General features: G+C 43.1%; 1 protein-coding gene across 1 annotated transcript in view; it reads left to right on the forward strand.

Annotated features, from left to right (window-relative positions):
• Positions 1 to 17,370, forward strand: part of SHROOM3 (shroom family member 3) — a 349,443-nt gene that overhangs the window by 118,096 nt on the left and 213,977 nt on the right. The window contains exon 2 of the mRNA XM_055384545.2: positions 2,238 to 2,392. Coding sequence (XP_055240520.2) covers positions 2,238 to 2,392 — 155 coding nt within the window. The remainder of the gene's footprint in view (positions 1 to 2,237; positions 2,393 to 17,370) is intronic.

The following is a 17,370-nucleotide window of genomic DNA, read 5'->3' on the forward strand; positions in this document are numbered from 1 at the left end:
CCCAGGTTCAAATGATTTCCCTGCCTCAGCTTCCCGAGTAGCTGGGATTACAGGCATGCACCACCACACTCAGCTAATTTTTGTGTTTTTAGTAGAGACGGGGTTTCACCATGTTGGCCAGGCTGGTCTTGAACTCCTGACCTCAGGTGATCCACCCACCCCGGCCTCCCAAAGTGCTAGGATTACAGGCATGAGCCACCGCACGAGGCCCACCTCGTGATTTCAAGCGATTCTCCCACTTCAGTCTCCCAACTAGCTGGGATTACAAGTGTGTGCCACCACACCCGTCTAATTTTTGTATTTTTAGTAGAGATAGGGTTTCACCACATTGTGCAGGGTGGTCTTGGACTCCTGAGCTCAGGCAATCCAAATCCACCTGCCTCAGCCTCCCAAAGTGCTGGGATTACAGGCGTGAGCCACTGTGCACAGCCAGTGTATTTATTTTTTAAGAGCAATATTAGGTTCATAAAAAAAAAAAATGAATGGAAGGTACAGATATTTCCCATGTATCTGCTGCCCACACATACACATAGCCTCCCCCACTATCAAAATCCTGCACCAGAGTGGTACATTTATTACAACTGATGAACCTACATGGACATCTCCTGTCACCCATAGTTTGTAGTAGGTTCACTCTTGGTGCTGTACATTCTATGGGTTTTGACAAATGTACAAGGCATGTGTCCACCACTACAATATCATATCGAATGGTTTCACTGCCCTAAAATACTCTGTGCCACCATATTCATCCTACCCTTCCCTTTAACCTCAGCCACTGCTGATCTTTTTACTGCCTCCCTAGTTTTGCCTTTCCTACAATGTCATACACTTGAAATCGTGCGGTATGTAGCCTTTTCAGACTGGCTTCTTTCACTTAGAAATATGCATTTAAGTTTCCTTCATGTTGTTTCATGGTTTGATAGCTCATTTCTTTTCAGTGCTGAATAATATTCCATTGTCTGAATGTACTACTTTATGTATCCAATGAATTATAATTTTAGAACAAAAAGTAAGGTAAGAGGAACTCAACTTTTTTTGTTGTTTTTTGTTTGTTTGTTTTGAGACGGAGTCTCACTCTGTCACCCAGGCTGGAGTGCAGTGGCGTGATCTCAGCTCACTGCAAGCTCCAGCTCTTGGGTTCATGCCATTTTCCTGCCTCAGCCTCCTGAGTAGCTGGGACTACAGGTGCCTGCCACCATGCCTGGCTAATTTTTTTGTATTTTTGGTAGAGATGGGGTTTCACCGTGTTAGCCAGGATGGTCTCGATCTCCTGACCTTGTGATCTGCCAGCCTCAGCTTCCCAAAGTGCTGGGATTACAGGCATGAGCCACCATACCCGGCCAGAGGAACTCAACTTCTAATGTAACCCGTCCCCAACCCCCAGGCCACGGACCATTACTGTGGTCTGTTAGCAACCAGGCCGCACAGTAGGAGTGGATGAGTAAGTGAAGCTCCATTTGTATTTACAGCTGCTCCCCATTGCTCACATAACCACCCAAGCTCTGCCTCCTGTAAGATCAATGGCAGCATTAGATTCTCACAGGAGCCCGAACCCTATTGTGAACTACACATGCGAGGGATCTAGGTAGCACACTCCTTATGAGAATCTAATGCCTGAAGATCTGTCACTGTCTCTCATCGCCCCCAGTGGGACCATCTAGTTGCGGGAAACAAGCTCAGGGCTCCGCTGATTCTATGTTATGCTGAGTTGTATAATTATTTCATTATATGTTATAATGAAAAAATAATAGAAATAAAGTGCACAATAAATGCAATGCACTTGAACCATGCCAAAACTATCCACCCACACCCCATCCGTGGAAAAATTGTCTTCCACAAAACTGGTCCCTGGTGCCAAAAAGTTTGGGGACTGCTCTTCTAAAGGGATAAAACAGTTGCCCTGAGTGGACTTTTTGAAGATGTAAAGCAAGGGCTGGGGAGATGTCCTGAGCACCGTGGGATGATGGCCTTTGGATGGAAACTGAGTTCTGTCGTTCATTCAGCTGATGTTTATGAGCGCCCTCCCTGGGCAGGCAGGGTGCTGGTTCTTGAGGGTGTGGACACCCAGAGCCAGTCCCTGCCTTCTCACAGTTTTCCCTCTGGCTGCAAGCGCTGGGGTGTGGCCCTAGCTGGTCCGTTGGGCTCTGCAGGAGTCAAAGCTGGGCTCGGGATAGCCGGACAGATCCCAGGCCAGGGGAAAGCTCACTCGTGGCTGTCGCATCTCTCCCTCCAAGCAGGTCGAAGAAGGGGGCAAAGCAGACACCCTGAGCTCCAAACTGCAGGCCGGGGATGAGGTTGTGCACATCAATGAGGTGACTCTGAGCAGCTCCAGAAAGGAGGCAGTTTCCCTGGTGAAAGGATCCTACAAGACCCTCAGGCTGGTAGTGCGCAGGTAGGTGGCAGACCCCCACCCTGTCCCTCCTACCTCCTCACCCCACCTCTCTTCCTACCCTACCCCACCTCTGGGAAAAGAGCTCGGGGTTGGTAGCTTGGCTTTAAACCTCCATGTATGGATCCTGCCTTTTTTTCTTTTTTCTTTCCTATCTTGTGGGATGTGCGGAGGAAGTGGGGTGAGGACATTTCAGACACTGCTGTCTTTCAAAACACTCATTTCCCAGTAGGTACTGGTTTGTCAGGGATAGACCTCACTGGACTACCTAAATTTTGGGGCCTGATGAAAAGTGACACTCATCCCAGATGTGGTCAGAGCTCTAATAAGCTTTTTGTCTGGTGGGACTAGAGAAAGCAATTGGCTTGGAGCTTTCAGTGGCATTTTGGGAACCACACCTACATCACAGGGTTCTTCAAAACAGGCAAATTCCCTCATTTGTTGTTTTGTTTTCTGGTCTCAATAGTGGTGATTCCTCTATTGGGAAAGTGTTGGGTTGTGTTTGATTTTAATGCCTTAGCGTCAGAAGCTTTGTACTCCTGGGAACCAACCCTTCGTGGAGGAAATTATTTATGGAAAGGGGATGGGAATTGAATTATTTTTTTGATCTCCATTAGTAAGCACTGCTTGAGACATTTTACACATCTTAGCTCATTTAATCTGCACATGAACCCCATGAGATAGCTAATCACTATCCCCATTTTACAGGCAAGAGGTTAAATAGGTTACTGGAGGTAGCCAAGCTGATAAGTTGAAAAGCCAGAATAGAATCCAGATTGCCTGATTCTATTTCATGCCACTTGAGCATCATTATCTTGACCTGCTAAGCGCTAGGCCCAAATATTTTGCATATTTGAATATTTCTTCCTTAGATTTCATTGCCTCACATAGCAGCTGATGTTACAGTATTTAAGAATGTTCTAGTTGGCTGAGACTTCAGGAGTCATCAATGAAGCCCCACCATTTACAGGCTGTAGAAAGTAAGCTGGTCTTCCATCATGCCACAGATGGCCTCTTAAAGACCTGCATTAATTCATTTCTCAAATGTTTCCTAAGTGACCCCATGCTCAGAGGAACAGCAGCTCCTCCCAGCCACAAAAAACACAGCGATGACTGTGGTCCCACTGTGTCTCCAGGCTCTAGTGACTCTCCCTAGTGTGCTGGGCTGTGTCTGGTCTGTCTACAGGGCCATCAACCAGCAATTGCTTCTCTGGTGGTCAGTGATGCAGAGTGGCTCAAAGCATAGGCACCGGATTCAGACAGACCCTGGTTCAAATTCCAGGGCTGTCACCTGTTAGCTGTGTGAGCTTGGCCAAATTACTTAACCTCACTGAAAATTCAATATCCTCATCTTTAAATGAGGATTTAAATATATGTATTTATGCCAAAATATGGCAACAATCTAAGTATCCATGGAGCGACAAACCAAAGAAAATGTGGTGTATATATGTATATGTTTATGTATACACACACACAAACACACACACACACACGAGGAATATTATCCAGCCATAAAAAAAGAAGGAAATCTTGCCATTTGCAACAATGTAGATGAACCTGGAGGACATTTTGTTAAGTGAAAGAAGCCAGTCATAGAACCGTAAAAACTGTATCTTCTCACTTATACCTGGTGTATAAAAAAGTCAAACTCACAGAAACAGAGAGTAGAATGGTGTTTGCCAGGGACTGGGGCACAGGGGAAATGGGGAGATGTTGGTCAAGGGGTACAAACTTTCAGTTATAAGATGAATAAGTTCTGGGGACCTAAGGTAAAACATGGTGACTACAGTTAGTAATACTGTATTGTTTACTTAAAATTTGCTATGAGAATAGATCTTAAGTGTCCTCACTATACACACACACAGGTAACTGTGTGTTGATTAATTTGATTTTTGATTGTGGTAATCATGACACAGTGTGTACATATATCAAATCATCACATTGTACACTTTGAATATATGCAATTTTTGGCAATTATACTTGGGCAATCCAACATACTTTACAAAGTGATTGGAAAGATTAGATGAAACACTGTGAGGTAACAAGAGATGCTGCTGCTATTATTTCTATTATTATTGGCCAACTCTAGGCATAGGCTCATTCCTTGCAGATCCAGATTTCAGTAAAGTAAGCAGTCATCTCAAACATGGGGCTGATGTTTCAAACAGATGGGTAGACAAGCTCAGAACCATGGGGCCATTCCTTGTGTCCAGAGAGTGCTGAAGGTTTTGAACTCACCTTGGCATTGGAACCCAGGAGCCCAGTTTGGAAACACTGGGCATTGATCTGTTGGGTACTAATGGCAGAATCCACACTCCTGATGTGTTTCAACATGACTGTGGTGATAGATTGGCCTCTGGAAAGGGCTGCTCTGTTTCCTGCTATGAAGAATAATCATGGTGGCTTCTGGTAGGCCTTCTAGTAGATGGTGATATAAGATTTGAATTACTTCTTCTAGTAGAACCTTTGGAAACAGACAGATATGGGGTTGAAATCTGGTCTGGTTATTTGCAAATTGTGTGCCTTTGGGCTCTCTAAGCCCCAGTTTCCTCATTTGTGAAATGGAAATAATCATTCTTACCTTGAAAGGGCATTAGTGAAGTAAGTGTAAGTACACAGTGGATATGCAATATTTGATTATTATTATTCTGGATTAGGCTAGAGAGAGACACATGCAAATATGGAGAAGTATTGCCATAATACCATATATGCTGGTTCCCTGGTTATCTGGAGGCCCCCCCTTTCATTCTCTTAGTGAGTTTACAACCATTTAAGGGCTAGTACCCAGCTTACAGGTCCAGAATTGGTCATGACTGTCTCAGACCTTGTGGAATTTAGGAGTGTTAATTCACAGTATCAAAACTCACAAGAAACTGAAGGGTATAAACCAGAATGCTACTACACTGACTCATTTTGAAAAAGACAACTATAAGTGAAAAGTATGCCATATGGACCAAAAACCAGTATACAGTACTTTATCCCTACAAGAAAACTAAATGGGAAGTCTAATTATGGTCAGGAGTTTGCATAGTGATTTCCAACTCCAAGTGAAGAGAGTAGTTCTGTAGGCACCAGTATTTGCTAGGATCCACTCTGATGGCCAGATGGTCCATCTTCCTAATAGGGGCTTGGCTGCCAGGCGGCCAGAGATTCACATCCAGAAGCAAGGGCCCTTTCCCCTCTGGGCCCCAGGGAATCATGCTGCCAACGTTCTCCTCTCCATTTTCATTCTCGTCAACACCAAATCCTCTTCCTGATTGACACATTCTTTCTTTACGTATGCTAATGCAATCGATAAGGTTACTGAGCAGTTCTTGCACTTTCTGCTTCTGGTGTGGGAAACATTTTGTCCCTAAGATGCCTTTTGAATATGTCTTATCTCATCTATTATGTGTTGATTTTTATAGTTGAACTTTCAAAGGAAAAGGAGGCTGCCTTTACATCTGACACATGCTTATAGATGGGGATTATCAACACGCCTCCAGAGACATGGATGGACATTCCTCCCCTACCTTGCAGAGATCCGGGTAGAAGCCTCTTTGCGCTGGATTAATCTGGCTTTGTATTTTGTAGTGCCGTCACTTTCCTGAGAAGTCTTACCTTTATACCTTGGCACACGTCAGCGTCCTGAGATTCTGTTTCCTTTGATTTATTGATGCCAGAGTGACTAAGGACATTTCATTTATTAACTTTCTTTTTCTCTATGTGATCTCTACACTTTAAAAAAGACTGGGGTGACTTCCTGGAAACATAATAGGAAGGAGTGTCTGTTTCGTGAATAAATCATTTGTGTAGTCAAAATGTATATTTTGGCAGCCATGTACCTGCCTCTTTTTCTCTTAAAGTTATTTTGGCTGGGCGAGGGCGGCACCTCATGTCAGGCTTTCACATCCATCATAAAAATGCCAAGAACACAGAGCAGGGTAATAGTGTTTATATAAGTTTTGGGATTGTCTTACCCAGTGACCAAAAACAATCAAAAGTAGAAACACCTTCTTAAAAGGCTACAGTGACAAGAAAAATGCAAAGCCTCAAGTAAGTTGTGGGTCAAAGACTTTCAAAGATCTGCTGACCCATAAAGAAGGCAGAGTTTAGCCCTCTCTGGGAGGAGGGCGTGAAGGAGGCGCTGTGGACGCTGCAACAACAGAGCATGTGTCTGCTGCTTGATACACGAAGAGTGAAGGTTAACAGCTAGTAGTGGATAAATGGAGAAGAAATGATAAAATAATAGGTGGGTCAGAGAAAAAACATCCCCAAAGGAAAATAAACAGCTCCCAGTTGCAGAAAACCCTTGTGGAATGCAAGGACAGTGCAAAGGATGTTAATTAGGAAAGCAGACATGGACACGAATGAGAGTCATACTCCAAATCCTCCCTGAAATCAACAGAGACTTTATCTGGTAGATACGTGTAAAATAGTTGTCCAGGGATCAGGTAACCTTTAAAATGGAAACTGACAAAGGAAAGGGTCTTCAGGTTTAATTTATCATCCCTGAGGGTAATGGAAGTTGCGTTTAGTATAAGGAATGCTCACTGCTATTTGTAGATAATCTAAAACTTGAATTTAAAAAATAGGAAGCTATATTTGACCTCCAGAACAGATTGCTGGGGTTAATTGCTGTGTATTCATATAAATACATATTTTTACCCTGAGTTCAGACTCAGACTCCTATCCTGAATTGGATTATCAGAATGGCCTTAGAATCAATGAATCCTTAATCCCAATTCTGATCTTTTCTCCATTTTCCTTGGCAAATCTAACCTTCCAACCTTCTGCATTAAGGTGCTATTTATTTTGTTTATTTACTTATTAATCCTTCATTAATCAAAAGAAAGCTGGAGGTGCTATTTTTGCCAAATACTATCCTACTCCTAAATTTGTTATAAGTGAATTTTTTGTGTTTTTACTTGTAGTTGGCAAAGAAAAACTTGAGTATATTTCATTTCAAATATTTCATACTTTTTTATAATGCTATGCAAGCCAGGCAAAAGTCAGAGAGGATACCTGAGATAGCGGTGTCCAGCACTACCAGATTTGAGACTGCCTGGGTTTGAAGTCTGATGGCATAGGCACTAGCTTTGTGACCTTGGGCAAGTAATTTAATCTGTCTGATTTTTGCCTCACAAAATTGTTGTGAGGATTAAATAAGAATCATGTGGGTATGGTATTTAGTACAGTTATTAAATCATGAATCTACTGAAAACAAGTTGCATATTTGTTGAGTAAATTATCTCTTTGACAAGTTCCACCTTAATCTCTAGAACATAGCATATGAAGTCCTAGTTAATGGGAAGACTTTGGTGGGGAAATTATCTTTCTGGGCATCAAAGAGAGCAGAGGGTAGGGAAAATTGAGCCTCTTTTCAAAACGGAATCTTCCTCCCAAACCTTTCCATCACCTCTGCAAGTTTGATGTAACCTTTCCCCTTCCCATCAATTTATTCTATGAGTTGATGTGTTGGAAGGAAACAATTCTTTTTTATTTGGCTGAATATACGTGTTTAGTAGTAGTAGTAGTAGTAGTAGTAGTAGTAGTAGTAGTAGTAGTAGTATCAGTGGTAGATCACATTTTGCTGGGAAAAGAGAGATTGAGGAGAAAGCAGCATTGAAAAAGTAAAAAACAATAAACATCTGCCTAAAATATGTATATGCCAGGCTATATGACTTGCCCATGTAGAGGTGGCTAGCGTGAGAATCTAGGCTAGAGTGAGAATCTAGGTCTTAAGACTTTCAGCCCTTGAGTCTCTGCCTGGAGGTAGAAATGAGGGAAATGCATCCAAAAATAGGTAAGGACTTGTCCAAGGCCACATACTAGTGGCCAAAATAAGAGTCTAGTTCTTTGAGGATGTAAGTCTTAGGGACTTTTGGCCCCTCAAGCAGTGAAATCATGAACTAGTGCTTTCTATTCCACTGCCTCCTCCTTTTAGAAATATCTGTGATGCTAAAAAAAAAAAAAAAAAGAAAGAAAGAGAGACAAAAGACAAGAAGACAAGGCCGGGCATGGTGGCTCACGTCTGTAATCCCAGCACTTTGGAAGGCCAAGGCAGGCAGGTCACCTGACGTCAGGAGTTCGAGACCAGCCTGGCTAACATGGTGAAACCCCGTTTCTATTAAAAATACAAAAAATTGGCCAGGAGAGGTGGCATGCCCCTGTAATCCCAGCTACTCGGGAGGCTGAAGCAGGAGAATCGCTTGAACCTGGGAGGCGGAGGTTACGGTGAGCCAAGATCCCGCCATTGCACTCCAACTTGGGCAACAAGAGCGAAACTCTGTCTCAAAAAACAAAACAAAAAAACCCCTCAAAACAATAAAAAAACAAAGAAGCTTATGTTTGATTCATCTAAGAAAACATTTTGAATGAAGAGGTGATTCCCCATTGACCTTGAACTTCCTTTGGGAAGGAAATGCACCGGACTACTTTGGATGCCCAGCACACTTGAGTCTCTGCAGCAGCCTCTGGAAATGAAACTCTGGGCTGCATTAGTGGCTGCTTCCTCCCTCCTAACAAAAATGGTGATGAAATTAAGTTCACCAAGACCCTTGGGCCCACACTCCCCCGAATTCACCGTCCCACGTTTCTGAGGGTTAACAGAATAGTTTCTTTTTATAAACTAGTGAGATGACATTATTAGAATGGAATGGGATGGTTGGCTGACACACTTGCTACCTCAGTGTCAGATTTCTGTGACCTTGTATTTCTAGATTGAATTGCAAGACTGTAACTCACCCAGGATTTGCAAGTCAATGATCTTAAAAGAAATACTTTGTAATGAACTTTTTTAAGTCCTCTGAAAGGATACAAAATTAACTCTATTAGCTATTAATAAAAAGGGTTGTGCAAATCAGTGCCTTTTCCAGCTCATGGTTACAGTTTATAAAAGAAAATAATTTCTTGGAATATTTTCACTACCACCTCCTCACTTCCTTCACACTGTTTTGCCGCCTCTCCACCCCCTCACCTGCCTGACTCTATTTCCTGAAAAAGCATCTACATTCTTAAAGCAGTTTGAGATTAACCACCTGATGTCTCTTTCTGACTCTTTTAAAGCAGTTTAAAGAAGCAATTTATTAAAAGCTTTAAAAGCAAATGGAACAGAACTCCCTATTTTTAAGGCAATAAAGTTGACAGGAAGGGTTGAAACTTTTCTAAAACATAAAAAGCATATTTTTTTCTTATAAACTGACAATCTGCAAGCCAGATTGTGTAGCATGAAGGTGCCCATTCTCAGATATGAAATTGCAAACAGCATGAGGAAGACATTATATCATCTGGATTCCAGTCTCAGATCTGCTGTGGTCTGGCCATCATACCACGGTGCTACTCAATCTCTCTAAGACTAAATTTCTTCTTAAAATGGAGGAGAACAGTTCCATACTGAGTTGCTATAAGGATGAAATAAGATAGTATATATAAAATGTTTCATCATAGTAAAATATTAATCTTTATTTCATAAGGAGCTTCTATTGTACAGTCTCATGAAAAGTTACCTGACCACATTCTCTGATGATTGCTCTATTTAATGGCACTGATTTGACTCATTTTTGTAAATGAGAACACATAGGTTTTAAAGCTTCTGATTATAACCTTTCCGCTAAGAGGAAATGTGGCTTTAAAGGACAGTACCAACTAGGCCCAAGTTCAGAATGGGATTTTGTAAAAAAGGCCATATTCTCTGGCGAACTTAAGTTGAAAGAGTTCTAACTTTGAACCATGTTGAAGCTCATTGGTGGAAGGTTGAGCTCCAGGAGAGGAAGCTCGGATTGCAGGAAGGGGCTCTCTACGCAAGTGTATTTGCACCATCTGGTGTTTTTTTGTTCCAAGGACTGGTCAGGTTATATAGGCACATGTGACCCAGGCTGAGCAATTTGAAAACATAATGTTCTTTAGACAGCACAATATGCTGCCTCTGGGAAAGTTATGACATCAAAAGATAACTATCAAGTGGGCAGGCAGTGGGAGGTGAGGACAAACAGAAAAGGTGCAGTGACCTTTTTATAGGCAATTGCAAAACTGGTCTTGAAGCTCAAGGAACTCACCTCTGTGCATAAAAGTGTGGCTTCCTCTACCTCTCCTGGACACAGAAGACAAATGAGAAATATTTCTGTGCCATGGTAAGTTCCAAGAACTGACTTTCAAGACACAAAAAAAGGCCCGATGCTGTGCTCTGTGGTTAACTCCTGTATGAAGGGGCAGGAAGGCAGTGTGTCCCCACCACGTGCCACAGGAGGAAAGCACAGGAGCTGAAGTGGCAGCCAGCATGGCAGGCAGTATCACTCTATGGTTCTGTGTTAGGAGCGTCTCATGTCTGAAATGTTACCTCTCACCTCCACATGTCTCCTGAAGAGCTGTGACCACCCTCCCATGCCCCGCTCTGCTCTCCCTTCATTACTTCACTCATCCTGGTCATCTGCTCTTTGAAGTTCTTAATTTGGGCAAAGGGCTGGCAGATGCCTGGGACGTGAGTACAAATCCCAAACTGCACTTCCGTTTGCACCCAGGATGAGACTTCCCTAGAGTGGAGATCAGTATAACGGAGAACTGTGGTAACTTACCCTTCTAAACATTTTTTCCACTTGAGCAAGTGGTTGAGAGGAGAGGAAGGAGGCAGCTGCAGTGGCCTCTGACCCCCAGAAACTTTTCCAAGAGGCCTGGCATCATGGGAATTTGCTAAGTATGCTTTGAGGAGGTATTTCAATCCTGCTGGGACCATTCTCAGAGCAGTTTTCGGCTTCTTTGGAGTTCTAGGCTTGAATGTCACTGTATAGAAGTATAGTATTTTATTTCCTAACCAGTTGTTCCTTCCCATGGAAAATTCATGTAACACATTATTAGGTTTCCTGAGAGGTATGCAATAAGACTCCCTTACTGTAATGAGGAAGGGGACATCTTTTTCCCCCGTAGCACATAATGATAACTGCTATTTTTAGTCAATGGGTTACATATGCTTACTGGCTATGCACTAAACACTAGCTTCATACAAAGGAATGTTCTATTGTTCCTAGTGAAGGAGGTTTGATGATAAAAGACCACATTTCATTCTTGGGCTAGCACAGCTTTACTTCAGACAAATGTATTCCAGACAGGAGCCAACCTTCTATACCATTAAAGAATTAATGAATGCACCATTAAAGAATGGCACTCAAGGCTGGGTGCGGTGGCTCATGCCTGTAATCCCAGCACTTTGGGAGGCTGAGGCTGGCAGATTATGAGGTCAGGAGTTCGAGACCAGCCTGGCCAACATAGTGAAACCCCATCTCTACTAAAGATACAAAAAATTAGCCGGGTGTGGTGGTGGGTGCCTGTAATCCCAGCTACTAGGGAGGCTGAGGCAGGAGAATCGCTTGAACCCAGGAGGCGGAGGTTGCAGTGAGCTGAGATTGCACCATTGCACTCCAGCCTGGGTGACAGGGCGAGACTCCATTTCAAAAAAAAAAAAAAAAAAAAAAAAGAATGGCACTCAAATATCTGTCTGAGCCTTTAGGATATGAGGTCTGAGTTCTGAGATCAAATAAAAGTTATGGTGGAATCTTTCCCCCCAGTTTTAAATTTGGATGCATCAGCTAGAACAGGTAAGTTTGGATGAGTCCCATTTAGAAGATGAACCAAATATTTGGAACTCTGAATACTTGAATCAAAATGGCTTAAAGCTACTCCTTCTTAAATTGGGCTACACATTGGAATTACCAAGGGAGTTTTAAAACAGCAATAACAACCACAAACTAATTCCTGGCTCCTACCTCCAGAAATTCTAATTTATTTTATTTTACTTGTTTTTTGAGACAAGATCTTACTCTGTTGCCCAGGCTGGAGTGCAGTGGCATGAACACAGCCTTGACCTTCTGGGATCAAGTGATCCTCCTACTTCAGCCTCCGGAGTAGCTGGGACTACAGGTGCACACCACCACACCCAGATAATTTTTTTATTTTTTGTAAACAGAGTCTCGCTTTGTTGCCCAGACTGGTCTCAAATGATTCCCACCTTGGACCTCCCAAAGTATTGGGATTACAGGCGTGAACCTCCAAGTCCAGCCTCAGAGAGTCTAATTTAATAGATGTGGGGGTGTAGCCCTGTATTGGAAACTTTAAAAGCGCCTCAAGAAAAAGGCTGGGTGCAGTAATCCCTGTAATCCCAGCACTTTGGAAGGCCGAGGCAGGAGGATCCCTTGAGTCCAGGTCTGCCTCCAGACCAGCCTGGGCAACATTGCAAGACCCTGTCTCTACAAAAACTAGCCGGGCATGGTGGTGCGTGCCTCTAGTCCCAGCTACTCAAGAGGCTGAGGCAGAAGGACTGCTTGAGCCAGGAGATTGAAGCTGCAGTGAGCCATGATTGGGCCACTGCACTCTAGCCTGGGCGACAGAGCAAAACCCTGTCTCAAAAAAAAAAAAAAAAAAAAAAAAATCAAGAAAAAACAATGGATGGTTGCATCTGTACTGAAAATGTACAGCCTTTTTTTCTTGTCATTCTTCCCTAAACAATACAACAGTGATTCACGTAGCATTTACATTATATTAGGTAGGATAAGTAATCCAGAGATGATTTAAAGTATACAGGAGGATGTGTATAGGTTATATGCAAATATGACATCATTTTATACAAGGGACTTAAGAGTCCATGGATTTTGATACCTATGAGGGGGTCCTGGAACCAATCCCCCATGAATGCAGAGCTACAACTGTATTCATTTATTTCATCAGCCCCCATGTTTCAAAAACCACACTTTGTATAGCCTTAGCATAAATCCCCCATTTCTTGAGAATGAGGGGTAGAGAAATGGTTTCCATAAAGGATTGTTAAATACCACCCCCTCCACATATCCTTAATGGAAAATCAGATCTTCGAAGGTCCTGGCAAGCTTTGTCCTGTTCTGTTTTTCTGTTTTATTTAATTTAACTGCTCTAAGATCACAAGTGTCCCATGAAGGTCCTGGAGAAGAATCTTAAAGTATAGGTTTGTGGGTTACTGAGAGCAGTAGTAGGCTCTTAGACTTCATTAGGCAAAGAGAAACACCTGGTTCCATCTGACTTGAGATGAACTGTGGGTTCTTTTTCCTTTGATCATTGTTTATTAAGATGGCTACCTCAAATATGTATTTGTTACCACCTGTCTCCTCATGGTTCTGTTGCTTTGGGCATCTTCGCATGTGGCAGCTCTGAAGAGCCTCATTAGTCGTTGGCAAAATTATGTCTCCAAGACTAGCGTCTTTGTGCTTTTGCCAGTAGCTAAAATGTCTGTTTAATTGTATTACCTAGTCTAGAGGCCCGTGCCGCTGTCTGTAGACCAGCTGCCAGATTGCTTAGTACAGTTTGTCAGTGCATTTGAAAAACGCAATTTTTCTACTCCCCTCTTATTCTGCTGTCAAACTCTAGTCTGATGCTGCGTTTGCTTAGTGGGTGGGATGTGTAAAATTATACATGTGGGGACAGTTGCTTGGTTAGTGTGTTTATTGTTTATGTAGGAAGGTTGCTATGTTGTTTTCATGAAGACTGTGATTCTAAGGAGCATTTTTAAAAGATTCTTTGGGTGCCAGGCGCGGTTGCTCATGCTTGTAATTCCAGCACTTTGGGAGACCGAGGTGGGTGGATCATTTGAGGTCAGGAGTTCGAGACCAGCCTGGCCAACATGGTGAAACGCCGTCTCAGCCGGGTGCGGTGGCTCATGCCTGTAATCCCAGCACTTCGGGAGTCCAAGGCGGGTGAATCATGAGGTCAGGAGATCGAGACCATCCTGGCTAACACGATAAAACCCTGTCTCTATTAAAAATACAAAAAATTAGCCGGGCGTTTGGGTGCCAGGCGCGGTTGCTCATGCTTGTAATTCCAGCACTTTGGGAGACCGAGGTGGGTGGATCATTTGAGGTCAGGAGTTCGAGACCAGCCTGGCCAACATGGTGAAACACCGTCTCAGCCGGGTGCGGTGGCTCATGCCTGTCATCCCAGCACTTCGGGAGTCCAGGGCGGGTGAATCATGAGGTCAGGAGATTGAGACCATCCTGGCTAACACGATAAAACCCTGTCTCTATTAAAAATACAAAAAATTAGCCGGGCGTCGTGGTGAGCGCCTGTAGTCCCAGCTACTTAGGAGGCTGAGGCAGGAGAATGGCGTGAACCCGGAAGGCAGAGGTTGCAGTGAGCTGAGATCGTGCCACTGCACTCCAGCCTGGGCAACAGAGCGAGACTCCATCTCAAAAAAATTAATAAATAACTAAAAAGATTCTTTGGAATGTTTCTTTAAAGGTGTCTCTTAGGGATGAGCCACTATTATTTTTTGATTGTAAATAAGTAGGGGCCCACAAGCCCTGGACACCTAAAACAATCTTTCATGGAATTTTCTCAGGAGACATTTTGTATGTCCTTCGCCCTCATAACTTAAAGAAGCAAACAATTAAAGAGACCCATTGTTTTTTACTGGTGGTTACATGGTACTGAAGGTTTTTTTTTTAACTAAATTAAAAATTTCCTCAATTATCCCCTCTGACTTGCTCCCTCACTTCCTTCAGGTATTTGCTCAAATGTCAGCATCCCCTGCACAGTCCATTTTACATCACAGTCCCCTTTCTCCTGTATCCTCACACCCTTCTAATCTTTATTTTTTACCTGTCTCTCTGTCACACATACTAGAATATAAGTTCTTCGATGGCAGGGATTTTGTTTGGTGTGGTATCCGCAGTGCTTGGAATGGTTCCTGGCACACAAATGTGCTCACTGAATATTGGTGAGCCAGCTCCAAGCCAGGCTGCCTGACATTGCCTCTCAGCTTTACAACATTTACTACTGAGGGCCCTTGGACAAGTTAATTGCCCTGTGCCATGGTTTCATGACTTGTAAAGTGGGGATAGTAACAGTTTTCCCTTCACGGGTATAATAAATTGCTGTCTAAATCTTGGCTGTTTTTAATTACATCATCAAATAGCGTTAGTTATTTTTCCTGCATTAAGAGCTGCTGGACAGGCAGTCTGCACTTATCTTCACTATCCTTCTATTCCCTATGGAATATGGTCAATAGTTTCATCACTTAACTGACCACACTTTTCTCCTGTATCCCCCACCAAAGAAGGATCATATTCGAAGTTCGTTTTCCCCTCTGTGAAATGAGATCGACCTAATTTCCTCCTGCCTTAATGCCCCTGTGTATCTTCTTAGTAAGGTAGCCTGTCCCCAGCCCTTGTTCGGGAGTGAGGTCCCCAGGAGCGTGGCTTCAGGGGTGCTTCTTGTTGCTATTCACTGGAATAGGTACTCTTTGCAGTCACCTTGTTATTTGGAGGTTTGGATTTGTTTCTAGTATTCCCACCTCCTACCAGGTGCTGTACAGGGAGCAGTGCTGTACAGTGGTTAGGAGCACTGGCTTTGAATCTGATAGAACTTGGTTTACAACCCTGCCCGTTCTGTGAGATCTTGGCCAATGACTTCACCTCTCACTTTTTTATCTGGGAAGTGAAGACAACCATCCACACTTCATATGGAGGTTGTAGCCATAAAGACAACCTGTGTATAGAAAAAAAACTCAGCCTTGGGTTTGGCACACTGTTATCAATCATTTCATTCATAAGTTCAACCATAGTTATTGAGCAGGTGCTGGCACCAGTTCTCAGCATATATGTGCTGAATGGAGGCATTTCTATTTTTCACTAAGTAGTTTTCCATACTGTTAGCTGTTTTATGAGTAAAAGAGCAGATCCAACCAAGGAGGGTTTGGGGCTTACGTTTCTCACCAGTGAAAGTTAAACTAAAATTAGACCGAAATCCAATTTGTCAGGGGGGAAAAAAAAGCAATGGGAAAAGGTGACTTGCTAATAACGATGGATATAAAACTTTAGTATGGGGTGGATGGGTGAGAGGTCACTGGCAAGGCTCCTCTCCTGACCTCCAGAGGGGTCATTTTGGAGAAACTGCTGCCTGCTTTATGAAGGTCAAAGCACCCAGAAATGAAAGGACTTAGCCTCAGGTCACAGGTCTAGTAAACCACAGAATGAGGAAGAGAAGTCAGGTTTTCTAGCACCAACCAAGCCTGATCTCTCAGGGCATACATAAAAATATAAAACTCCAAAAGCCAGAGCTCCTTTTTGCTTTAATCTTATATTTTCTTTCTTACTGGTGGTAGGAAATGGATAATTTGGGATGTTCATGTTTTGTTAGATGATTCTCCCTTCTCTCTCTCACACATCTTTCCAGTTTTCCTAGTTTTCCAGTTTTCTTCCTATGACAGTTTTTTTTCCCCTCAAAGTGTGGTCTTTAGACAACTTGCATCAAAACGGCTGTGGTGTCTATTTAACTCGCAAATCCTTTGTACCTCTTCCTACATAAGACTGTCTTGGGGGAGGCCTGCCTTTTAACAGATGCCAACACCCACTGAAACTTGCAGCCTCTAGCCCTAAGGGAGTGGACAGGCTCTTCTCTGGCTGGGTGAGGTCAACCCCATGAATCTTTCCTGCCTCATTGGCCCATGTAAGAGACAAAAGGATGAGATCAGTGTCCATTTGAGCAACTCCGTGGTTATTCTTCAAAGTCTCTAGCATCGTGCCTTTTCTTGGCCTTGATATATAGGTAAAGTTCAAAATTCAAATTTTCTACTTCAAATAAAGTTTGGGGATGGTTTTTATTTCTGTGAACTCCTTCAGAAACATTTTAGAACACAACCCAAATGCTCAGAAATGTTAAAACACACACACACACACACACACACATACACACACACACGCACGCACACACCAGTACTTCTCAGCCTGCCACCTTTCCAAGGGCAGAGCAACCTGCAGCAGTTTCTAAAAATAGACCTTTCTGCTACAGGTCACTAAGCAGGAATGGCCTCCATGTCACTCTGTTTACAGTTTCACATCTGACACCTTCATAACAACTGTGCTGACTTGATGAAGCATGAGGACCAACATCAGTCTGTGGGAACTCCTGAGAAAATGCAACCTGGGGCTGCGGCTGGTGTGCATTCGGTGGCATCCCCACAAAATCCAGCCGTGTTTGGATTCAAG

Source organism: Gorilla gorilla, chromosome 3 (assembly GCF_029281585.2).
Source record: "Gorilla gorilla gorilla isolate KB3781 chromosome 3, NHGRI_mGorGor1-v2.1_pri, whole genome shotgun sequence".
Lineage (NCBI taxonomy): Eukaryota > Metazoa > Chordata > Mammalia > Primates > Hominidae > Gorilla > Gorilla gorilla.